The sequence below is a fragment of the Petaurus breviceps genome, unplaced genomic scaffold (assembly GCF_028583685.1).
Source record: "Petaurus breviceps papuanus isolate PSGF00001 unplaced genomic scaffold, PetGlider_PUasm1.0 140, whole genome shotgun sequence".
NCBI lineage: Eukaryota > Metazoa > Chordata > Mammalia > Diprotodontia > Petauridae > Petaurus > Petaurus breviceps.
Window position 1 is genome coordinate 48,759,170 of NW_027185698.1, and position 26,188 is coordinate 48,785,357.

The 26,188-nt window shown below is 44.6% G+C and overlaps 1 protein-coding gene across 4 annotated transcripts in view; it reads left to right on the forward strand.

Annotated features, from left to right (window-relative positions):
- The window catches only part of EBF4 (EBF family member 4), a 108,907-nt gene that overhangs the window by 71,594 nt on the left and 11,125 nt on the right, over nt 1-26,188 (forward strand). For 2 of the 4 annotated variants that reach the window (XM_069072177.1, XM_069072193.1), the window contains exons 8-15: nt 17,266-17,347; nt 18,996-19,113; nt 19,420-19,553; nt 19,771-19,897; nt 21,715-21,803; nt 21,984-22,049; nt 22,401-22,578; nt 22,758-22,943. In XM_069072177.1, the coding sequence (XP_068928278.1) occupies nt 17,266-17,347; nt 18,996-19,113; nt 19,420-19,553; nt 19,771-19,897; nt 21,715-21,803; nt 21,984-22,049; nt 22,401-22,578; nt 22,758-22,943 (980 nt within the window). The remainder of the gene's footprint in view (nt 1-17,265; nt 17,348-18,995; nt 19,114-19,419; nt 19,554-19,770; nt 19,898-21,714; nt 21,804-21,983; nt 22,050-22,400; nt 22,579-22,757; nt 22,944-26,188) is intronic. The other 2 variants (XM_069072203.1, XM_069072185.1) reach the window with 1 other exon arrangement.

Genomic DNA, 26,188 nt, shown 5'->3' on the forward strand with positions numbered 1-26,188 from the left:
TAAGGAAAGAGAAAAATTACACTTTAGTCTGCACCCAGAGTTAATCAGTTTTCTCTCCAGAGCTGGATAGCATTTTTTAAAAATCTTGAATCCTTCAGAATTGTCTTGGTCTTTCACAGTTGATCATTGTTACAATATTGCTCTTACTATGCACAATGATGTCCTGGTTCTACTCTCTTCTCTCTGCATCAATTTATATAGGTCTTCCTAATAGTTTTTTTCTGAAACCATCCTGCTCGTCATTTCTTATAGTACAACAGTATTCCATCACAATCACATACCACAGCTTGCTTATCCATTCCCCCAAATGATGAGCATCTCCTCAGTTTCCATTTCTTTGTCCCCATAAAAAGAGATGCTATTAGGGGCGGCCAGGTGGCTTAGTGAGTAAGAGCACTGGCTCCAGTGTCGGGATGACCTGGGGATCAAATCCGGGTGCAGATACTTAGCACCACACCCAGAAATAACTGGCTATGTAACCTTGAGCAAGTTACTTAACCCCGATTGCTTTAAAACAAAACAAAACAAAACAAAAAGATGCTATAAAATATTTTTGTACATATATATCCCTTTCCTTTTCTTTGACCTCTTTGGGATACAGACCTAGAAGTGATATTGCTGGGTCAAAGGGTTTGCACAGTTTTATAACCCTTTGGGCATAGTTCCAAATTGCTCTCCAGAATGATCGGACCAGTTCACAACTCCACCAGTATAATAATATCCCTATTTTTCCACATCCCTTCCAACATTTATCATTTTCCTTTCTGTTATTTTAGCCAATCTGATAGGTCTGAGGTAGTACCTCAGAGTTGTTTTAATTTGCATTTCTCTAATCAATAGTGGTTTAGAGCATTTTTTCATATGACTATAGATAACTTTGATTTCTTCTGAAAACTCCCTGTTCATATCCCTTGACCATTTATCAACTGGGGAATGGCTCTTATTTCCCTATATATTTGAGAAATTAAGCCTCCATTAGATAAATTTGCTGTAAAAATTATTTCCCATTTTCTTCTTTTCCTTCTAATTTTGGCAGCATTGGTTTTGTTTGTGTAAAACCTTTTTAATTTCATGTAATCAAAATTATCCATTTTACTTTCTGCAATCTTTATTTCTTGTTTGGTCATAATTCTGTGTCTTTTCTCACATTATTCTCTTCCACTTGAAATGCCCTCTCCCCTTTGTCTCAGCCATTTGAAATTCCAACTATTCTTGAAAACCCAGTTTAGATGCTTACATTCTGAAACTTTCAACTCACCCCTCTCTGCCAGTCAGAAGTGATCTAGCTGTGTTACTTTGAGTAAGAACCTCTGTTTGCCTCAGTTTTCTCAACTGTAAAATGGGAATGATAATAGTACCTAACTTCAGGGTTGTTTTGAGGAAATGAGATAATAATTGTAAAGCACTTAGTATAGTGCCTTACATATAGTAGGTACTATATGAAGGGTAGTTATTTATTGTTATTATTAGTTCTCCAACTTGGTGTAGCACCTTGTGCTTCTGCCATGTTCTTATAGTCTATGCTTAGAGTTATTATATAGTAATTTCTAATCTCATTTATATAGAGCTTTAAGGTTTGCACAGCACTTTACAAATATTATTTCATTTGATTCTCACAACAAAACCCTGAGAATAGGTGCCATCATTATCCCCCATTTTACAGATGAGGAAACAGAGACAAAGATTAAGTAATTTGCCCAAAAAAGGAAATGAGGTTAGTCTGTTATGACTTGTTCTTGAAGAAACCATGTGAGCTTTTGTGACCACCCCTTTCTCCTCTACAGCATCACTATCTCTTTCATAATACATCCTAGACATTTTCCAGGTGTTAAAAATCAATTTCACTAGTCTCTGGTTTGCAGAGAGTATTCTTTTACCTTTTTATTTAAAATTGGGACATTTGCCTTTCTCCAGCTCACAGCACCTCTCACATTTTCCATGATATTTTTTTTTTGCTTTATTTTTTATAGGGGGGAAGGCAGGGCAATTGGAGTTAAGTGTCTTGCCCAAGGTCACATGGCTGGTAAGTGTCAAGAGTCTGAGTTAGGATTTGAACTCAGGTCCTCCTGACTCCAGGGCTGGTGCTCTATTCACTGCACCACCTAGCTGCCCCTTCATGATCTTTCAAAGACCACAGACAGAAATTACATCTTCCAATTCTTTCAGCACAATGCATCTGGGCCTGATGACTTAAACTCATTAAGGACTAAGGTGTACTGTTTAGACTCTCTCTACTTATCTTGTGCATCAGTTCCCTATTAGCCACATTTGTTCTCTCCTTTCAATCCAAGGATTATTTTCCTTGACAGAAAATGGAAAGGGAACAAGAATTGAGCAGGACTAGCACTCCATCCACTTGGATCAATGGTCCTTTATCTTTTTTTTCCATCTTCTTTTATCCAATGTAACCTCAAAACCAAAACCAAGTCACCAAACCTCATTGTGGTCCTCAGCTTTCTTCACCAACTGTAGCTCATTTCAAACTTTAGCACTCCTGAGGCTATAGTTACAAATGGTGCCATGCTTTTGTATTTCTTGTTTCCATCTATTGTGTTTGTTTTTAAAATCTAAGTTGGTCCATCAGTTTCTTTTGCATTCACGTCAGTATTTTTAGACAGCAACCCCATTTTCCACCCCACTGGTATTCTTTCTTATATCTTCAGAATTTAATTCCTGAGAGTTTCCCTTCTCTCCTGGTTTGACTTTCCTGTAAAATTTTAGCCCATGTGAGTCTATCTGTCCTTTCTCTGAACCCTTTGAAATCTGCTTTCTTCAAATCTAGGAAAGCAGATGTCAGACTGAACCCAGCTTTTGTCTTTGGCTCTTTCACAAATTCCCCCTACTTCCCAAAGTTTCTGTGATTTCTTCCTTAGAAACCAGTTCTTTCTTTTTCATGAGGCTTAGATCCAGAACTTTCTCCACCTTTTGAAGAATAAAATTATCATTAGTAAAAATAAAAAACCACAAAAAAAAAACGAAGCAAAACAAAAAGCAAGTCAGGCGGTTATTTAGCTGCTCTACTTTTGATAGAGTAAGCTTCTATCGATATTTGGATAGCTGAAGTGCCCCATCACTACTATATTATACCTCATGTAACCTCTTGTGATGTTTCCCCAAACTCTATTTCCTCTTTCTGCCTAGGTGGTCTGTAGTACACTCTAATGACAGTAATGCTTCTATTGATCACTCCACTGACCTCTCATCATACTTTCTCCCTCTGCTTCCTAGATTTCCTCACATGAGTTTGTCTTAGTATACAGTACCACTCCAACTCCTCATTCCCACCCATTTTTTTCCTATCCTGTTCATGGCCCACTAAATCTTTATGATATCAGGTCAAATTTGCCTCCTTGAATTAGAATTTCTAGTTCTTCTTGCTTGTTCTATCCATACTTCATGAATTTGCATAGCCATATGAGACTATAAGTTTTACTATCTTTTTTTTTTTTTTTGCCTTTTGGAGGGCAATTGGGGTTAAGAAACTTGCCCAAGGCTACACGGCTAGTTTTTTGTGTGTGTGTTAAGTGTCTGAGGCCAGAACCAAACTCAGGTCCTCCTGACTCTGGGGCCAGTGCGCTTTACTCACTGTGCCACCTAGCCACCCTGACTATAAGTTTTATTGTTGATATTTCCTTCGATTTGTCTCCTGTGAATTTGTGGACATTTCTGCTTCATCCTGTGTTGTAGCTACTCTCTATGATACCCAATGTAGTAGATATAGAGAAATAATTTTCATCTACCTTCCTTTGTAATTTAAAGCTCTTTTGATTAGATTTGTAAGATTCCAGGCAAGTACATTCTTATCAGCCCTAGTCAAGTGTCGCTCCATCTAAGCCAGAAACTACATTCCTGTAGCTTAAGCCTCTGTCCAGAAATGGAACTCCTATTCTCAGACACCATTTTTAACTAGCTGTTCACTTATTGAGTCTGCTTTCTCTTCCAAAGCACTTGCTTTCTGCTCACAGTGATGAAAACACCACCTGTGCCCTTGAGCTCCAGTTACTTCTTTGAGACTTCATAGTCTTAGGAATATTTATTCTAGCAATGCAGCTGTTGTTCAAAACACATCTGGAAATCTTCTTTTTTGAATTGTCTTCAGACTCTGTGGCTCTTTCTGTTGACTATCGTCCTAAATCTTCTCTTTTTTTCCAGGCTAAACATCCCCAATTCTTCAGTTTTTCCTCAATATGATATGGTTTCCAGACCCTTCACCATTTTGGTTACTCTCTTATGAATGTGTACTATAGGTTGTCAGTATTCCTCTTTAAACATGATATAGGGTGGATACTTGGAAAGAAGGATTGAAAAGGTGTTATGCTTTCTGCTCTAAAACTGGTCAACTCTAATGTAAATAGTCTCTAAGCAAATTCAGTTGGTTGTATTGACATTCAGTGTTAGGTTTTTAATAAAGCATTTAATTCTCGAAAAAAACCTAAAAGATAGACATAACTTTTTAAAATGTCATACACAATGGAGAGGCAGTGTGGACCTTAAAGCCAGGATGATCTGAGTTCAAGTCCTACCCCTGACACATACTGGCTATGTGACCTGGGCAACTTAACCTCTTAGTGCCCCAGGAAATTCACTAAGACTATAAATTGAAGAGGAGGTGCCAACCTGAATTGGTAGAGGAATTTCTATGCTAGTGAAATCACAGGACCAAGTCCCTCTCCATGCCCCAATATCCAGATGCGATCTGACCAGGGCAGAGGACAGCGAGTCTGTTTACCTTCCTTATTCTGGACATTTGACTTATATCAATGCAGACTTGGAGAAGAAGAGTACTCGATTTTGTGGTAGCAATTTTGTGATAATTTTTTGTGGCTCATCTCAGGTGGGCAGTCTGCTAAAATCCCAGGCCAGTTTCACATAAACTAATCACATCCTTCACCTCTCCCAGTCTGCATTTGTATAGTTGGGTTGGGTCTTTTTTTTTTTAATCCAAATGCCAGACTTTACATTTATTCTTATTAAATGTAACCATCTTTATTTCATTCCACCATTCCAGCCTGTCTAGCTCCCTTTTATCCTGATTTTGCCATTCATTATCTCCCAACCCCTCCCTCCATCCCATCTTCAAGTCTTCCATTAATGGGAGAAGCATGAATTAAACTGTTGAAGAGAACAGGGATAGGATGGAGCCCTGGGGCAATCTACCAATGGCCCCTCCTTGGGTCTGGAAACTGGTTGACATTTATCCATTAGCCAGTATTCTACAGTTAACTGACATCCAGCCCACATCTTGTCTTCCTGCCTATCATGAGTAACATTGTCAGATACTCTGGTGAAAGTGACTGATTCAGCAAATGCTGGTTAAGTACCCACTATGTGTAAAGCTCTATGCTAAAATCCAGGTTATTAACTTTGTAGCATGCTCCATCATCACAGCAAAGCCCTTTGAAGGCTTTGAGTTTTCTCAATAGCCCATGGTCATTTTGAGCTAAGGCTATTGAATAAGTTGGGTGATCAGTCTGGGTGATAGTTGTTACTGGTAAGAATAAAATAAAGCCACCTAGGAATGACTCTAAAACCAGCTAAGTGTAACTCTTAACATAGAAAGATTGGCATTCTTATGTGGCTTGTAGATTGTCTCTGCAAGGATTTTCAGAGAGGAATTCCAAGCTTGATTTAAGCCATGGTAGCATTAGTGGGCAGCTAGGTAGTGCACTGGGCCTGGAGTCAGGAAGACCTGAGTTCAAATCCGGCTTCAGACACTTGCTAGGTAAATGACCCTGAGCAAATGGCTGAACCTCTCTCAGCTTCAGTTTCCTCAGCTGTAAAATGGGTATAATAATAGCACCTACCTCCCAGGGTTGTTGTGAGGATTGAGATCATATTTGCAAAGTGCTTAGCATATTAGTACACAGTAGGCACTTGTTTCCTTCCTTTTCCACATGACAGCCTTTCAAATACTTGACTGCAGTTTGATTTCCCATTTAAACTTCTTCGACCAGTCTTCAAATGACATAATCTCTTGTCCCTTCATCATCAGGTCTCCCACTTTTTGACAAGCTCCATCTTGTCAACATCCTTCCTAGAACTAATTAAACTGCCTGGGCAGTTTACATCAATGCTATTACTGTGTATTTCTTGTGCATCCATTTGGTTGGCTGGGATGCCATAGAGTTGACTCAGTTTGCCATTGCAGTCTACTAAAATCTCCTGATCCTTGACATACCAACTGTCGTCTAGCCATCTCCCCTCCATCCTGAATTTGAGTGGTTGATTTTTTGAAGTCAAGTGTAGGACTTTACATTGATCTATACTGAATTTCATTCTATTGGATGTCATCCAGTGGGTTCATTTATTCCTTCTTGCTTCATGGTATCTGTAAATTTGATCAGCATGCCAACTGTGCCTTCATCTGAGGTAGTGACAAAAGTTTTGATCAATATAGGGTCAAAGGTAATGGACCTTTGGGATCAGGTCTGGGTCAAGCTGATCTTGGAATCAGGAAGACCTTAGTTTAAGAACTGACTCTGGGGGCAGCTAGGTGGCAGTGAATAGAACACCAGCCCTGGAGTCAAGAGGACCTGAGTTCAAATCCAGCCGTAGACACTTAACACTTACTAGCCATGTGACCTTGGGCAAGTCACTTAACCCCAATTGCCCTGCCTTCCCCCCTCCAAAAAAAAAAAAGAAAAAAGAAAGGACTAACTCTGGCATATGATGGCTCTTAGATTGCAATTGGAGTAAGTCTCTGATCTCCCAGGTCCCTAGGCAATTCTCTAAGACTATACATTACATAACAGATGCATTGGTAGACAGAGATTTGACTTCCCCATACCAATGTTTTTGGGTTTGTTTTTTTTTAAGTATAGGGCAAAAGACAAATCTTTGGTATTCTTCACTAGACACCTCCTTCCAAATCGATATCTACCCATTCGTGTCTTTACCTGGGATTGCACTCTTCACATAGCTTTAGATTGTCCAGCCTCTATCTCTCTATCTGGCCCGCAAGGGTTACATGAGTCATTTTGCTAAATCCTTTGCTAAAATGTAGGCTTATTATGTTTATGGCATTCCCTTGATCTTCTAGTCTTGTTGCTCAGTCAGAGAAGGAAATGAGATTAATCTTTAATGACTTGATTTTGATAAAGGCTCTTTACAAAATCTCAGAGTTGTAAAGAACCTCAGGGATCATTTAATGCAAGCCACACCCAGACAGGAATCTCTTCTAGAACATCCAGGACAAATGGTCATCCAGCTTCTACCAGAGACCTCTTGTGACGGCAGGCTCACTACCTGCCCTAACAGCCTGTTTCACTTGGGGAGGCTCTCATCATCTTCCTTATATCTAGCTGCTATCTGCCTCTTCCTAGCTTCTCCTTGTTACCTCCATCCCTATACATCTATGTCACAAACTAAAAGAATGTAAGCCTCTTGAGGTCAGAATGGTTTTTTTAAAATGTTGTCCTTATAACCCTAGTACTAAGCACAGTGTTTAAATGTAGCAGATACTTAATAAATGGCTGGTTGGATCTAGTTGAATGAAGGAGCAGAAATAGCTCTTTCCATCTATCAGTTTCCCATTGTTGGGGTGGCCTAAGAGGTAACAGTGCTTCCCTTTCTAAGGATTCACAAATCATCCCTCTCCTGTTTTCTTTGACTCTGACAGTGAGTGGTCTATGGTTTAAAGACTCCATATCTTTTCCTTTTTTGGGGTGGGAGGAGATTGTGATATTTGCTCATCTCCAGCCTTGGGGCAGTTCCCCCATTCTTCAGTCTTCTTCACAGATCCCTGGCAGCAACCACGTCAATCAAGTCTTTGTCCAGACCTGACACCTTGAACTTATTCAAGGTAACTAGGTGCTATCTTATCCTTTCTTCACTTATCTTGGGCTTCAATATCCTACTAATCATTTTTGTTCAGTGCTCCCTAATGTGAAGATCATTCTCCTTGGGAGAGAAAATAGAAGAAAAAATAGTCAAGTAATACTGCTTTTTCCTGAATGTCTGTTACCATTGTCTCTTCTACTCCAAGCTTTGGTATTCAAATGTGTAGACCTCCTTAGGTCTAAATCTTGAGGCCAACATAACTAATCAGTCAATAAACCTTTATTAAGGATCTATTATGTTTCCAGGTACTGTGCTAAGTTTTAGGGATACAAATACAAAAAAGAGACAGTTTCTATGCTCAAGGAGCTTGCAATCTAATGGTCAAAGACAACACCCAAAAGGAAGCTGAAAATTGGGAGAAACTGATGGCCAAGGAAGATACCTGACACAGGGACATGGTGGAAAAGTCAGAGAAGTCTCAAAGGCTTGCAGCCAGTTGAGAAACAAGATATTTGAGCTGAGTTCTCTCATTAAATGGAAGTTTAGCGTCCATAGCCACACCTTCCAATCAGAGAGTCCCAGGGCTGATAGGATCTTGCAGGATGATGTGGTTTTCTCAGTAATAAGCTTCTAGGGACATGATGGGAAAGTCAGAGCAGACCCAAAGTAGTGCTGCCAGGTGAGAAATGAGGAGAATCTCAGCACTGCTACAGGAACCTTGTCATCTTAACATTCATCACTAGGCTTGGGTCATGCTGAGTTTTACAGTTCTTGATGCTATTCTTATAAGATTGTGCTATTGTTGTGTACATGCTTTTTAAAAATCGCAATCGGCGGATGAGTTCCTTGTACATTTATATTGGATTCCCCTTGCCTTTTTTTTTTTAATCAGAATCTTTTGTGGTTGTGTCATTAGAATTTCATTCCACCATTACTAGTTCCTTCTTCCTCTGTAGAGTTTTAGGTTTATCCTATCTTTCTTTAAAATCTACTCTTCCCAAAGCAAGATCTACTTTGGGGCCTCCTCACTCTAGAATATCCTACTATCTACCCCTGTAAACTGTTCACATTGGATCTGTATTTGAAAGATCCAGCCACCCCCTTTTCCCATTGGTGAGTCCCTCCTGGAACCTTTGTTTTGTGAAAGGGCCCAGGTTGGCCTGCCTTCCTTCTTCTTCTGGTCCTGTTCCTGATTTTCTGGATTTCAAAATCATGCCTGCAAACCTTCATCTTCCCCTCTCCGCCTTTGAGCTTACTTTTGCATGTTGTCTTCCTCCATAGAAATGATTTTTTCCTTGCTTCTTTTTGCATCCCTAGCACTTAGCACAGTACATGCTGAATTTTTTCCTTCTTTCTGAAAAACTGTCCCTTACTTTCAGCTACTTCACTAGCATTAGTTCCAAGTTTCCTAGGATTTATTTTTCGGCATCTAGTTCCTGATCCTTATTAGTCTGAATTGGATCAGAGTAGTAGTTCCCATTTTTTTTTTTTTGCTTTCTTTTCCATTTGAAAGATGAAGTTAAAGTAAGTCAAAAATTTATCTACTACTTGATTTTTTGGAAGTAGAGAGAGCTCTAGTAGATGTTTGGATAGCTCAATTCATTCCTCACCCCCATCAATGATATATCATACTGCCTTGCCAGATTTTAGATGTGTTTCCTGAACTCCTTATCTATTTCCTCCTTTTGTCCAGGTGGTCTCTACCATGCTTTCACAGGGCTACCACTTATTTTTCTCCTTTCATTGATCTTCACCCAAATGCTCTCCACCACACTTCCTCCTCATACTTTCTTGATTTCCTCACAACTATGTCTTCTTAATATTCAGTGCTACTCCACTTCTCCTTTTTTTTAAATCTATTTTGTCCTTTTTGAATAAGGGATAGCATTTCCTATCTTTGGTCCAGTCATGAGTCCCAGCATACCAAGTTGATAAAAGTCAAAATTTCTTCCTTGCTTTAGGATGTCTAGTTCACTTCCATTTTACTTTTGCTAGGCTGAAAGTTCCTTCTTGCTTGTCTGGCTCCCTCTTATTCCTAGAAAAGGATGGTATTTTCTGCCCCAGAATACCGCTGCCCAAAACCCATAATGGAATCAGACTTACAGAGCAGCTGAGAGTAAGCCAGGAATTATATACATATATAATATGTAGCACATTATATGAGTTGGTTCCAATGTGCCTAGGTTGACCAACATTCTCATGTAAACTTGGGACCTACCCTTCCATAAATATATCATTGGGAAGCCTGGGCACATATGTAGAGTACATAGAGTCCTCTGGTAGTAAGACATACACTAAGGAACACATGTGACCAAGGCAATTTATGTCTCTGGCCCTTCTGGAATCCACTGCCTTCTCTCTTCTTTTCCTTTCCTTATGCTACTCCTTCATGGGCACAGACAGCATCTCTACTGGTTGTGTTGCTCAGCTGGGCTTCTGAGGCTCCTAAGTACTGTTTTGTCAGCTCAACTTTTTATTTTCCAGGACAATTGTTTTTTAAACCCATAACTGGTTCTCTTCTCTCTACCGGATTCTTGCTCTTTGGGACTCCCTCCATTGACAGTTTCCAGAGCTGCCAAGCTAGCTTTTTAAAGGCCACTTGAGTGGACAGTATTTGACCACCCAATGTTAGACTTTTCTGCAGCTCCATCAGGCAGAACTTCATGCTTCATCAAGGTATAACCAAGATTCATTTAACCGATTAATGCTTGATTTTCTCTTACCTATTCCTTCTGGATTTCATCTACTGGGTGAGGGAACTACATTGATTGTCCCTTGTCACAGCTAACTTTTCTCCTCCTACATCTGGACATGGGGAGTCACTGGATGTTTTTTAAGCAGGGAAATGGCATGCTGTTGTATATTAGGGCAATGAATATGGCAGAAGGAGATTCAGAGAGATGAGCTAAGAGTCTATTGTATAATCTGGACTGTGGTGGTATCAAAGGAAAGAGAAATGAGAGACCAGATTCAAGAAAGAGTACAGAACTAGAATTGATAGGGCTTACAGGCTAATAGAGAGGCTGTGGTATCCAGCATTTTAATTTTATAGATGAAGGAACTGAGGCCCAATGGTTAAGTAACTTATCAAGGTCACACAAGCAATAAGTGTCAGAGGTGGTACTTGAACCTAGGTCCTCCGTTTCTATATCCTATGCCATTTCCCCTCTTCTGTCCTCCCTCTAATTGGTAATAGATTGGGTAGGGTTGGTAGTGGCGATAAATAGTTCCATTAACAGCAAAGAGAAAGTCAGAAGGGTGAGTGTATGTTTGGGGGAAATTAATGCACCCAGCTTGTCACTGATTGAATTTGAGGTTTTAATAGAAATTTAGAAGACTTTTTTGGTGCATCTCAAAATGGCTATGATGCCTCTCTATCTGGATGCCCTACCAACACCTCCAACTCATAATGCCTAAAAGTACTCCTCTTCCAGGTTTCCCTTCTTCTCTGAGAGGTACCCAGAGATAGCCATGTTCAAAACCTTGGGGTTACCTTTGATTCTTCCCTCTTCTTTGTCTCTATCTTCACAACGGCTCCCATTTCCTATGCCTCTTCTCCATTCCTATCACAGCTGGCCATTATTACCTGTTAGAGCGATCACAATAGCCTCCACAAAGCTCTTACTCATTGCTGCTCTTCTCTCTCCAAGTCATTCTTCATATTCTGCCAAGTTAATATTCTTCATGCACAGATCTGATCATGTCCCTTCCCGGCTCAAAACTCTTCATTGGCATCATATTGCTTACTGAGGGTATGTGAAATCTTTATCCTCACATTTAAGACCCATTAAAATCTGGTGTTCTGCCATCTTTCCATTTTATCACCCCCTTACTCTATGATCCTCTGCTACCTGCACAGGAGCATTTATCCTATGACTATAATCCAAAAACTAAAAGTGGCTTTGGGGATCATTTACTCATATCCCCTTGTTTTACAGATAAGGAAACTGAGACCTTAAGAGGTGAAATGATGTCTTCCATTTTCCAACCTCTGTTTGTTTGCTCATAATTATTCCTGTTCCTTGAATACTGTCCTTACTGTATCTCCTTGTTGAGTTCCTGCTAATCCTTTAGGTCACTGCCCAAAAGCAATGTCTCCCAAAAAAATGTCTCCTTCATGAAGCCCTCCTGGCTCCTGCCACCAGGCTGTGATATCTTTCTCCCCCTGACATGGAATTTGGTGCATACCACTTACACTCTTATTGTGTTACATTTTGTGGCTGTATCATATTCTCCTACCAGACAATGCTCAGGAGACTACAGACCATATCTTCCTCGATCGCTGTATCACTCCCAGCCCCTCACACATTGCTCTCCATATAGCAGTTACACAATAATTGAAGGTGTCCAATAGGCAGTTGAAAACAAGGGGCTAAAAACAAAGACCGGGAGCCTGGGAGAGATGTTGGGACTAGTTATGTGAATTTGGGAGTCATTGACAGAGAGGTGCCAGTTGAAGCTATGCAAATGGATGGGATCACCAAGAGAGATCTGAGAAGGGGGCAGAGGATAAGTTTCAGGAAAGCCTACATGTAAAGAGTATCCACTATTTGGGGAAGTTTACACTCTGTGGCTGAGGTGGCAGTGGTGGGAGGAAGAGGGGGCAGCATCAGGCGATACACTATTTAGGAAAATTGTGTATGGAGCTGTGTTCACTGTAGGGTGTATTTCTTTGTCATGGAACAGTAGGAGAAAATCTGGTCTCAGAACCAGAAAGACCTGAATTCAAATGCTCCTGCTGATACTTAGTGGATGTGTGATTCACAACTTCTTGATGTTTTAAGCATCTCAGTCTAAGACTATAGGTTGCCAAGAAGATGTCAGCCTGCATTTAGAGTTCCTCACCAGGAGCTCCTTGTCCTAATACAATCACAGATTCACTTATAATCCCCTGTATACTGTAGGGTTGATATACAGGAGGTGGAGAAGCATATGCTGGTGCCTTTATCATCATTCTTGGTGATTAGACACCTACCTACCATGTGCTTGGCCCTGGGTCTTCTGTCCCTGAAGGTTTTGTAGTTTTGTTGGGAAGACAGGACATAATGGATGAATACAAGATGCAGGTGTAAAGTGTCCAATGAGAGAGAAAGATCAGAAATATTTCAAGAACTTAGTGGATAGAACAATTCTTCCCCACCTTCCAGAAACTGATCCTTAATAGAAGGGTAGAACTAAGGCAGGAAATGTTGAGCAAATGTGTGGAGGTAGGAATGTGCATGTTACATTTATAGAACCAGATAGAATAATTTGGCCAGGTCCAGGAGTAGGGGAGCATGGGAAATAAGAGTAGAGAAGTAGGAAGGTAGGTAGAGGACAAAAATTGTCAAGGACAGGCTAAAGAACTTAAGAGCTTATTAGATAGATAACAGTGAACCCTTGAAGGTCTTTGAATGAGTAATGACTTGAGACTGGAAAGGGAACACCATTTAGAAGACTATTCAGGTAGACTTGAAGCATCCGGATGAAAGTGTTGACTAGATTTATGGCAAGGGGAATAGAAAGGAATGGATTCAAGAAATTTTTCAAAGAATAAATCACCAGAGCTTGGTGACTGGCTACATGAAAGATAGGAGGAAAAGAAGCGGGAAGAGCCAAAGATGCCTCATTCATTCATTCATTCATTCATTCATTCATTCAGCACACTTTTAGCATGTCCATCAGTATGGATACAGTCCTCTGAGGAGAGAGAACTCACTATCTGGGTAGAATCAGGGGACAAGGGGGTATTTGAATAAGGCATTGAAGTAAGGAAGAGATTTTGGTAGACAGAGATGTGGAGGAGGGAGGCATCTGTTCCAGGCATGAGAAAAGACATAAACAAAAGCATTGAAGTGGGAGAGAGAAAAATGGAACAGAAACATAACCAAGTGTTGCTGTGCTTGAGCCAGAAACATGATATTGTGGGTCCTCTCCCCATCCTAATGGCATACTGTGCTTGGGAAAGTAGATGAATATTTTACATATTCTACATCCCTCCTCAGCTTTGTGCACCCAAGGCATGAGCCTCAATTGCCTCACTCTTGGTATGGCTCTAGGATGGAGAGTAGTCCAGTTTGACTGGAATGTAGAACCTGAGAAGAGGAATAGTGGAAGGTAAGGCTGGAAAAGCATATTTGAACCAGACTGTAGAAGACCTTTAATGCAACAAGGTCATATCCTTTATTTACTAGGCAATGGGGAACCATAGAAAACATTTGAATAAAGGAGGAGCACCATCAGAGTTCTGTATTAGAAAGATTCTTCAGGAAGCAAATGGATGAGGGTGGGTGAATAGAAGCCGGAAAACCAGTTAGGAGGGGATTAGAGGAGTCTAAGTGAGAAGAACAATAACCAAGATTTTGAGCTTCAGTCAGGGGTTCTTAATCTTTCTAGAGCCATGACCCTTTGTCAGGCTGTTGAAATTTATCAACCCCTTCAGAATAATGTTTTTAAAGACATAAGATAAAATACATAAGATTACAAAAGAAACCAGTTATACTGAAATATAGTTATGAAAATATAAACCAAAGTTCACAGACCCCAAAATATGTGACTGGGAAAATACATGTACCATCAACAAAGAAAAGGTAGAGAAATTGGTTATGGAAAAAAAGAAAATGAGCATGGCTTTAGATGGCTTTACTTTGAGGTAGCACCAGGCATTCAGGCTGTTGGAGAGAGGTCAGGGCTGGAGATGTAGATTTATAAGATGCCTATGTAGATGAAGCCATGGGATTCAATAAGATCTGTAAGGAAGAGTATCTAAAAAGAGTTGCAGAAGATTTAAGGTTAAGCTTCTTAATAAATTTATAATTAAGGGTTGGACTAAGGAAGTAGACACATTGAAAAGGTAGGAGGTTTGTGGATCATAAGCTTAGAGCTGAACGGGACTGAAAAGACCCAATGTGAGGTTCTTAACCTTTTTTGTCATGGGTTCCTTTGGCAGTTCAGTGAAGCCTATAGACCCTTGCTCAGAAAAATGTTCTTAAATGCCTAAAATAAGATACACAGAATTACAATGGAGTCAAATATAATGAAGTAAAGATATAATATTTTTCCCATCCAAGGTCATGGACCCCCTGAAATCTATTGATGGATCCCTTGGGAATCATGGTCTCCAGGTATTAACCCTGATCTAGTCCAACCCGCCCCCCTCCCACAATGTTAATGGATATAAGATCTTCCTGCCTATTAATAGACCTCACCTGGAGCCCATTAAGGGAAGCTTGCTTGTGGGAAGGCTTTCACACCTTTTGCTAATTTCTAATTAGGCACTGAGTCAGGAAGGTTGCCTCTGAGAAGTGTATATACCGTGTTTCCCCGATAATAAGACCTATCCCGAAAATAAGCCCTCCCCTTACTGTGTAAGATTCCTCTAAAATAAGCCCTCCCCCGAAAATAAGCCCTATTGAGATTGCTACTGTAGTGAAGGTGATCCCCTGCGCTACATGCTACATTACGGTACCCTCTGTATGCACCGTCCCCCCTCTTCCCCCCCCCTCGGTGAAACGCACGCCTCGCGCTCCCGCTCCCGAGCTGCATCCAGTCAGAGCTGCAGCAGTGAGTGCGTCATCCTGTTCTTTATTGAATTCATTATTGAATAAAGGTACATTTTTTTGTTCACATTTACCTGTTTATTAAAATTGCTGTCAATGTTCATTAAAATGAGCCCTCCACTGAAAATAAGCCCTCTGGTGTTTTTCTGCCCAAAAAAATAATAAGACAGTGTCTTATTATCGGGGAAACACGGTATATTCTGAGATGGTATTTTGCTTTGGGGGTTCGCTTATGAGAAGGATCTTGTGATTCCCTGGTTAAGATTCTGAGTGGCTGATCCAAGGAGGATGAGTTCAGAGCTCTCTGACTGCTCATATGTAAAGGCTCTCTCGATCCAGGGTTGTATGTAAAGTGTATAGCAATATTGCTTTGATTCAGTCAGTCAGAGCCCTGTCTGTTGGTCTTTAATATCTCTGCTTGTATTTTCTCTGAAATTCAGGGTGCTGAGTTTTCCCCTGAACTAGTGAAAAGATTGTTGACCCCTTGAAGCTTTCCTAGTAAAGCAGATCTAAGAACCTTTGCTAGGTTCTTTGCCATCCTGGGTATGTCAGTGTGGTTGCTGCTGCACTCCCTTATTTTATGGAGAACCAGGAGAGTCAGGGGAGACTGTACCAAGAGCCAAGGGAGGAAAGACTCTCCAGAAGGAGGGTGCAGCCAATGGTGCAGGATATTTCTGAGAGGCCAAGGAGGATGAGGACTAACAAAGGGCATTGGATTTAGCTATCAAGCCATTGGTGAGCTTGGAGTGAGCATTGGAGCAAGATATTGGGGGTGCAGGGGGAGGTAGCTATACCCTCCTTTTCTGGAAAGAGTATGCATTATGTAGTGATGGCCGTACATTATTTTTAGGGATTCATTGTGACCTGGGAGAGGAGACACGCCATCTGGTAAAAACTGTACTGAATGCTAGGGGGACATGTCTCCTTTGGGTCAGATACAGACTGTATAGACTGTGATGAGAGCTGTAAACACTAGATGGAGGGTGTTTGCTGTGGGAATAGATTTAGGCTGTGAAGATGGCTATTAAACCACAAGGACCTTTCCGATTGATTTCCTTACAACTTACACCCTGCAGCTCTACTCACTTCTCCTCGAACCCTACCTCTGCCTGCAGGGACCTGGCCTTCTTTCAGTTTCTCCCTCTCTCCACTCTGGGCTTAGTCACTGGCTGCCCCCACCCCCACTCCCATACCTAGAGTGTTCTCCTTCCTCGTTTCTACCTCCTGACTTCCCTGGCTTTCTTCAAGTCCCACCTTCTAAAAGAAGATTTTCCCAGTCCCCCTTAATTCTAATGCCTTTTCTCTGTTGATTATATCCAATTTATCCTGTCTATATTTTGTACTGGTTGTTTACATGTTGTCTCTCTTATTAGACTCTGAGCTCCTTGAAGGCAGGGACTGTTTTTATGTTTCTTGGTATGTTCAGCACTTGCCCAGTTCCTGGCACATACATGTTAAATGACCAACTGTAGGAGGTAGGGAGAGATATATACTATGTGTGGGGATGTGAACCCTGGGGGACATGTATGGTAGGGTGTATACTATAGGAAAATACAGGCTGTGGGGTGAGAGCGCACGCCATGCTGGGTGATACTCACTGGGTTATACTGCAGGGGATGTCTGCTCTATGGGGATGGGAGCGCTGAGGGGGATGCCCCATGGAGAGGGGCATATGCTCTGGGTGAGGATGTGAATATTGTATAATGGTAGGGCTGCATGCTCTGTGTGTGTAAGTATGTACCCTGTGTGGGTGGGAAGGTGTGTGTGTGCACACGTGCAAACTATGTGTGAGAACGTGACCGCTGTATCTGGAGGGAGGTCTCACTTCCTGGGTAACAGGACAAGTGGGACACATGGATCCGTGAACACTGTTCTCTTTTCCCTTTGATCCCTCAAAGCCCACTACCCTGACCCCAGCCCCAAGCCAACCACCTCCTCCTTGTTTCAGGTTTTTCCTCAAGTTTTTCCTCAAATGCAACCAGAACTGCCTGAAGAATGCGGGCAACCCTAGAGACATGAGGCGCTTCCAGGTACCCATCCCCTCCCACTCCTGACCCGGTATTTCTTCCTTCCTCCCCCATCACCACCCATGGCATATGATGCAGTGAAGGCTGAGGGATAGGGTCGGGCTGAAGAGAACAGTGGCAAGGGACCAGAGTAAGGGGAGTTCTGAGCCTGGGGTGGAGGGGACAACTTACAAAATTATCTTGGGAACCCAGGATTTTAAAGTGATCCCAGTGTTGGAGCCTGGAGGCCTCCAGCCTCCCTGTGCCCTGGGACTAAGCAGCTTGGCCCTCAAGGTCCACAACTCTGCCCCCCTTCCTGTTAGTTTTTCTGTTCATAGCTCTACATTTCCTACCAGGATTGAGTGATGGAGGCTTCCTCTCACTCCCTAAGCCCTTCCTCCTCTTCCCCAGGACCTCAGAGGGCTGGGGACCTGCCTCTGTCTCCCCTGGACTAAGACCTGAATGGACAGGGACCCCTGAGGAAAAGGGGCCCAGGGTGGGGTCCTCTCAGCCATTTCTCCAGGTCCTCCCCCATTCCCAAGATCCCTAGCCCTGAGGGAGCTCATGGCCTGTGGAGGTGGAGGGGCGTGCGAGTGGGGGGTGGAGCAGCTCCTTCTCCCCTGGCTGCTGAGGCCTCATTAGGGCCCCACTTAAGGAGATGATAATTGTGACATTTTTACATGATTAACGACCCAGCTAATTTACATAGCGTGAGGCAGAGAGCAGCTGCCCGGTACCACCCTCCCCCCCCCCAACTCCCACCCCCCAGGGCGCTGAAGAGTTTGGGAGGGGAGCCCAGTTAGTGCCCCCCCTTTACCTTCCCAAAGGGTGGGGCCTGCCCACACCAGATCCACAGGGCTCCAGGCCAGCCCTGGTGAAGAAGCTGGGCCCCCAAGGCAAAGGTGGGGGTAGTGAGAGATCTGCCAGGGGCCTAGGTCTTGCTTCTGTCCCTGTTCATTCCTATCTTCCTTGGAGCGAGATCAGGGCTCCTTCTCCCTTTCCCCCTCCTCTGCCTCGTGGGCCCTGATCCCTGTCTGTGGGCCCAGGACCCCTTCCTCAGAGTCCCACTTCAGAGACCACCTGAGGGGTCCGAGGGGAGTGAAGAGTGACTCTGTGAAGCTGTTGCCCCTGCCCTCTGCACAGAGGACCAGACATACCAATTTAAAAATACAAGTCCTCTTTCCCAGTGACCTGGACCATTTGAGTTGTCCAAGACAACCACAGCAAAACCAGAGTCCCTGTTTCTATGGCCAGAGAAGGGAGGAGAAGGATTCCCAGACCTGGGTTCCAGGTTGGCTGTTGGGGTGGGGTGCATAAGCATCTGCTCTGTTCCCCCACAATCTGGTTGGTCACTTTGCCCATAGGACTGAAGGACTGAAGCCAGGGAGTACTCAGAACCCAGGGGAGATAAGGGGGACAGGGGCTCCTGCCCCTAAACAACAGTTCTATTCATGGAGATACCCAGGGTTCAAAGAAGTCAGCTAGAAGCCTGGAGGGCATGCCTTGGGGGTACATTTGGGCTGGCCTCTTAGCTTGTCATCCTAACCTCAGGATCAGAAGACAGTGTTCCTGCCCTCTGGGAATCCACACTTCTTACCCAGCCCCCATTCCCATACCCATGAATGTGGCCTCACTCCTCCAGTCCTGGCCTGGCCCTATGTCCCCTGTGCAGGTGGTGGTCTCCACAACCGTGAGCGTGGATGGGCACGTGCTTGCTGTGTCTGACAACATGTTTGTTCACAACAACTCCAAGCATGGCCGCCGTGCCCGCCGCCTTGACCCTTCAGAAGGTCAGGATTCTGCCATTTGACACCCTTCCCTCGGCCAACCATGCCCCCTTCTCCCCTCCCAGGGAGAGCCCTATCCTCCACTCTTTCAGACCTATTCTTCCTTCTTTCTGTTAGTAGACCCTGTTTTACCAATTGCAATTAGCAACCTTCAACCCAACTCCAGGCCCAGTCCTGTCGCCCAGGTGCAACCATTTGGGGTACCCTTCCCCTTCTTCCATTCTCCCCCCATATCATCCCAACTGGGAGCAGCCCTGCTCTCCCCTTTCCTCATGTTCCCATCCTGATCCCAATTCCCCTGACCCACAGCAGCCACCCCCTGCATCAAGGCCATCAGCCCCAGCGAGGGCTGGACCACAGGGGGAGCCACTGTCATCGTCATCGGGGACAACTTCTTCGATGGTCTCCAGGTCGTCTTTGGAACCATGCTGGTGTGGAGTGAGGTGTGGGGCTGTGGACAGGAGGGCTGGGGGCAAGACAGGACAGGTTGGGACTGAGGGTGGCTGCCTGTGTGTCAATGGGACAGTCAACAAGACTGCTGCTTATTTCTATGAAGACACTATGAAGGCACTGAGCCTCAAAACCAGAGTGGGCTCCAGTTTTGGATGGGGCTTCTCTCCTCTCCTCTCTCTAGCTCTTATTCTTCCTCTCTTCTCACAGCTGATCACCCCTCATGCCATCCGGGTGCAGACCCCGCCGAGGCACATCCCCGGGGTGGTCGAAGTGACCCTATCCTACAAGTCCAAGCAGTTCTGCAAAGGGGCCCCTGGCCGCTTCGTCTACACGGGTAATGGACTGGGCTGCTCTTACCCTTGCTAATCGAGGCAGGTGGCATGCCCCCTTTCCCTGGTAAAGCAGAGTGGGTCAGAAGGGAAAGGAGTGTGTGCCATAGGGAGCCTATAGTGATCACTTGGAACGATTACAGATTCAGTCTTGTATAACAGTCTGTGATCTTCTCCAAGGAAGTCACTCCTTTAGTTTTTCTGGTTGCTCTCACTATTACTCATAGATCTTCAGTTTTCCTGCCCCCCCCCCAAAAAAAAAACCTTCATTCACTTCCATCCCAAATACTCCAAGAAAGAGTTGTCTCTCCCATTTTGAAAGATTCCTCTGTCTACCAACCAGGCTTTAGCCCCATCCCAAGTCCATCTTTCTCCTGCAAAATTCCTTAGTCTCTCCCTCCTCTCTGGCTCTCTCCATTCAGTTTAGAAGCAAGAGTTTCACCTCCCTAGTTTTAAGAAAGTCAGCATTAAACCATGATGTCCTGACCCCCACCCAGTGCCTAGGCCAGTGCCTGTCTCTCTTCACAGTTGTATTTCTTGAACTTGAGGACTCTCTTTGTCACCCTAAAAGTTTGTTTTCACCCTCATCATTCAATCAATGAACAAGCATTTATTTAATGCTCAGGAACTGAGCTTAAATAGCTGGGGGTGCAAAGAAAAGTGAAAACACAAATCAGTCCCTGTCCTCGAGAAGCTTACAGTCTAATGAGAAAGACACCATGGAAATATGAAGGTACATCCAAGGGACACAGAGAGTAGAAGGAAGGTTACCTTAGAGTTTGCTTCCTCCAAGGAAGAGCTCGGCTTGTGGCCAAGTCCAACAGCCCCTGACTTGACCTCTTCTTATTTCTCTCGGTTGTCTTTGACATCATTTAGCCTCCTCACACTCACTTCTGACATCATAGTTTCTTCATTCTCATTCCTTCCTGCTCTCTTCTCTCTAGTCTCATTCTTAGTGGAAAAAATACTGAATTTGGAGTCAGAGAAAATGGGTTCAAAGTCATCTTTGCTGCTGTCACACTACGTGTGTGACAGGTTGGACTGTTGACCCCAAAGGTCCCTTCCACCCTAGTAGATCGGCCATTCTGCATCTCTGGGCTAATTATTCCCAAATCTGCCTCTTTAGTTTATATAAGACACGATGCCTGCCCTCGAGAAGCCCACAGTTAAGTAGAGGGACAAGACACCAACAGAGATAGCCATTATATATAACAATCTAGCACAGTACATTAGAGAGGCAAGCCAAGTTACAATACAATATTGTACAAAGTTAACAATACAAAGATCGTCTTAAAAAAACAAAATCTTGATTCTTAGTTGGTGCCAAAATCCCATCCCAGTTATGGTGTAAATGACAATTTAGCTATTTCCCCCTCCAAAAAAGGAACTGCCCCTGATCTTCTCCCAGCTCCCTCCCTTTTCTCACACAGTCTGAACCAGGTTCACTCCCTGCTCTCCTGGGAAGTGATCCAGGATGGGCAAGGATTTTATTCAGCTTCTCTACTGCTGCCTGACAGATTTGGGGCTGGGTAAAAGAGGCATTTTTGGGAAAACTTGACTGGTCCCTCCAGTTCTACCTGGTAGTGATGTCCTAGGACGCTTGGAAGGAGGGGAGCACGACACTATTTTCTGAGTATGAATGCTTTGTACATGTATGAATACACACATTCTGTGACTATATTCTCCGTGTACTGAGCTGCCCCGGGAGTGCTTGGTTCAGGAGGCTAAAACCTTGAAGACTGGGAGGAGGGAGGGGACATCTCTCCCTGTCCCTTTAGGATTACTCCTCCCCCACACTGTTCTCCACCCCCCCTCCCCCAAGCTCTCAATGAGCCAACCATCGACTACGGCTTCCAGAGGCTGCAGAAGGTGATACCGCGACATCCGGGAGACCCTGAGCGGCTTCCTAAGGTACAGGATAAGAGGGGCCAGGCCGCAGGGACAGAGTGGGGCTGGGTTCGGGTTGTGTTTGGGACTGGACATAAAAGTGGAAAGAGGCCTGAGGGGCTGAGGGGTGGGGACTCTTGTCTCTCTGCCCCATGGGATTGTACCTCCTTTGGGCTGACCCTCCCTCATCCATCCCCTCCCTAGGAAGTGCTACTGAAAAGAGCAGCTGACCTGGTGGAGGCTCTCTATGGGATGCCACATAGTAACCAGGTATTAACCCCACCTTCCAAGAACCCTCCAACTCCCCGGTCGCCCCCTCGCCCCATTCCCTTCCTTCCCTGGGCTTTCTGACACAGTGGCAAGGGGACTGGGTTCGAATCACAGATTTTCTACTTGCTTCCTGTGTGACCTTGGGCTGGTGACTTTAATTCTCTGGGCCTCTGTTTCCTCATCTGTAAAGCTGACTTCTAAGGTCCTCTGCAGCTCCAAATTTATCATTTATCCCTCTCCCAACTTGCTGGTTCCTTGTGTGTCCCTTTCCTCTCCTTCCCTCTTGTCATCCCTCCCAAGGGCTGGTAGGGGTCTAGGGGTTGGGGGCCAGCCCTGCCCTTGCCTCCCTAGGATCTCATCATAAAGCGGGCAGCAGATATTGCAGAAGCACTCTACAGTGTCCCACGCACCCCCTCCCAACTTGGCTCCCTGGCCCCAGGCCATCCCCACACAGCCATGATGGGCATCAACTCCTTTGGGAGCCAGCTGGCAGTCAACATCGGAGACTCCACCCAGGGGGCCGAACAAGGTGGGTCTGCCCTTCCCTGTACTGCTCCCTACCCTGCTCGCTCTTGCACCTCTCTGTATCCCACCCCTTTTATCCCCCCATCTCCTCTATACCCACCCTCTCCCCCTGTGCCCCTCAATGCCCTGGGGCTCTTCCAAGTCCCTCAGTGGACCCCACACTGACCTGTTCTCCCTGGCTAGGTTACTCCCGGAATACCAGCAGTGTGTCTCCTCGGGGCTATGTGCCTAGCTCCACCCCCCAGCAAAGCAGCTACAGCAGCATCACATCCAGCATCAATGGCTATGGGGCCACTGGCATGGCTGGCCTTGGGGTACCCAGCTCCCCCAGCTTCCTCAACGGCTCCACTGCAAATTCACCCTATGCTAGTGAGTTTCTATGGTGGGCAGGACTCGGGCATGGGAAGGTGGGTGCTACCAAGGTCTTATTAGGCACTGTTCCCAGTCATCTGCAGAACAAGGGGGTTGAACTCAGTGACCTCTAAGGTTTCCCTTGGCTTGCTATGACTCTCTGCTATGGTGCCCTGTTGGGTGGGATGCTGCATCAAGCCAGCCCTTGACAGATGACGGAGTCCTGGAGGCAATAGAAGGCTAGTTGTTGGGATAGCAGACCCCATCTGAGTTCAGTTTACCTTCCCTTCCTAGAGTTCCCCCACCCAACTCTTCCCAGTGACCCCATTAGTGCCTAAACCATTGCTACAGCCTACATCAGCATGTTACATATACATACACATAACATGTATATACACATATACATACACACATACATATATATGCAATTCCCCCAGTACCCATCCTAACGAACTCAGAGAGAGGCAATTTCCCATGTCAGAGGTGAGTAGTTCAGGATTCAGAAGTATCTTTCTCTTCAGCTGCCCCATCACTGAAAACCACCAGCCTAAACCCGAGTTGTGGGAGAAGATCTTGGCTTCTGGGCATTTCTGAACCCCAGGGCAAGGGCATCACTGTAACTTCACCTTCTCCTCTCAAACCCTCTCAGCCCTTCTTCCTCTGCAGCCTCCCATACCCCCAAGATTCTGTCTTCTGCCCCCTCTGGAGGACTACAGGAGATCATATATTACACATTTCTAACACAACACCAAGATTCCCTCCTTGGACGCCAATCCCATGCTGCTCCCTACTGCTGGAACTTTGTCTTTCTCCTGTTTGCCTCTGGCTGCCTCTTCCTTTTTCCCTTTCTGATTCTTCCCTTCCCCCAGACCCACAGGACTTTTCTTAGCCTTCTGATCTTATCTTTTAAGGCCTAGAGTTTCCTGCTCTGTCATCCTGCACCCAGCACCACTGGCCCCTATGTGTAGACCATCAGCAGACTTTCCCTCCCTCCTTCTTCCTCAGTCTTTCACTTCTCACCCCCTCCCTCCCTCTTCCACCTTTCCTCTCTCTTTTCCTCTCCTCCTTTCTCTGCTGTACTTGTGGGATTCAGCCACCCCTGTGTTATGCAGCACATGCCGTGTTGTGTTGTTTGTGGACAGTGCTTGTATGTCAGGAAATCTTTGCATAACTATTTGCCATCACTGATGTCCTTCTGCCTCCATTTCTTACTAGAAAGCCTCAGGCTCCCTTTGCCTCTGAGGGCCTCGGGCTTCACCTCCCACCTGCTGGTTCTTGGTAAACCCCTTCCCACATCCTGTTCCCAGGCTTTTCATGGTGGCAGGAAGGATGGAAAACTCCCTCTCTATTTCTTTCCACTTTCTGGTTGAGGGCAGAACCACAAGAGGGGAAACAATTTCCTTGTGGGCATTCCCAGGCCTCATCCTTCTGACACCCACACATCTGGGAACTGGCTTTAGCCCTGTTTGCTCTGGTACTCACAGGGCCGGGAAACCATATGGGCTCAGTTAAGCCACTGCCCAGAAGGATGACGGCTTGGCATTTCTCCAGCATTTTAAGGGCTCTAAAGCTCTGTCCTCGAAACACACATTCCCATGAGGTTCTATTATCATTTCACAATGGAGAGAATGAGGCTCACAAGTGAACTTACTTGCTCAGGTTCCTTCCAGTAGTGAGTGTGGGAGCTGAGATTTGAACACTGGCCTCCTGGCTGCTGGTCCAGCTCTGGAAAAAATGGCTCCTCCTGTCACTGTCAGGAGATTCCTCTTGATCTCTAGCCTAAATCCATCCTGCCCTGGTTTGAACTCCTTTCAAGTGATTGAGTGGCTTCTCCTTGGACATACTGGGGACTCCCATGGATCTAGCTCTGTTATCTCTGTCCCATGCATAGAGCACCTCCTTCCCATCATTCAACCTTGGCTAGCATCCTGAAATCTCCCAGCCTAGACCTCTGGGAGATCCCCACTCCCATGCTGCCAAGTGACCTAGGACTTCCTCTCAGAGGGGCATTGCCAGGACCGGGCTCTTCTAGTACAGGAGATATCCCCGTGTCTGGGACTGATTTCTCAAACTTACCCTCAACAAGTCCCTAATATCACAGGAAAGATTGTCTTCTTGCATTACAAGGAGCCAGATGGCTCTGCTCAGTTTTCACTAGAGGCAGGCAACCTTGAAACTTCTCATCTGGCTGACATCTCATTCACTGATATTTAGCTCTTACCTTCCCTTCACCCCCACTTGCCATTAGGCTCATCATCCACTCATCTCTCCATTGTCTGACTAGTGCTGCCATCTTGGTCCCCTCTCCTGACTGGTTTCTTCTCCTAGTGGCCATGCTGGTTCCAAGTAGAGCTTGGCTCTGGCCTCTTGGCCTTAGCCTGTTAACCAAGAATGTACCATTCTTGCTGAAGCTGCTGAGTGGTCACCAACTTTCTTTTGCTGAAGACTTGGCCCAAATTTTGCCTGCCAGACCTGGATCAGACCCTAGTAACTAAAATCAGCAGATGTCTGTGGGCCCCAGAAAGTCCCTGGAAGGTGTGGGAAGTCATAGACCCTTATAACCCTTACTCCAGACTTGCAACTCCAGTCTTCCCTCTTGGTTCTAATCAAAACTTGCCATGGAATATGACATATGATAGACATTGGACCTGGCTTCCCAGCTAGGTCTTTCAAGGTCTCAGTGTCTGGAGGACCCTTGGGTGTGTATTGTTTCCAGGAGTAGACAGAGCTGGGGAAAATTTGTTAGCAGGTGAAAATTGCAGAATTCAGTTGGGTTCATTAAAACATTTATTAAGTACCTGCTGAATGCTAAGCACTATACTAGTCACTGGCAATAGAAAGAGAAACAGTCCCTGCCCTCAAGAAGCTGACATTCTATCAGTTAATAGTATGTATCTATAGAGTCTATGTCTGTGGGAAGGCAGATTTAAGCTTCATAATAAGGAGAAATTTCCTTACAATCAGCTGCTCTGAACGGAATGAGCTGCTTTTATAGTGAGTTCCCTGTCATAGAAGGTATTGAAGTAGAGACTGAATCACCACTTATCTAGGATGTTCTAAGAAGGGATACCTGTTCAGGTACAGGTTGAACTGGGTGGCCTCTGGGCTCCCTTTCAATTGTGAGATTCTATAAAAACTGTCTAGCACTATGGCTCCTTTTGACCTCCACTTCCCTTCTCTGCTCTCCCTAAGCAAGGCCCCTTGATTTCAGATCAGGATCTTCCAAACCATCTCTAGCTGATTCTGCTCAGATGTGAGATGGG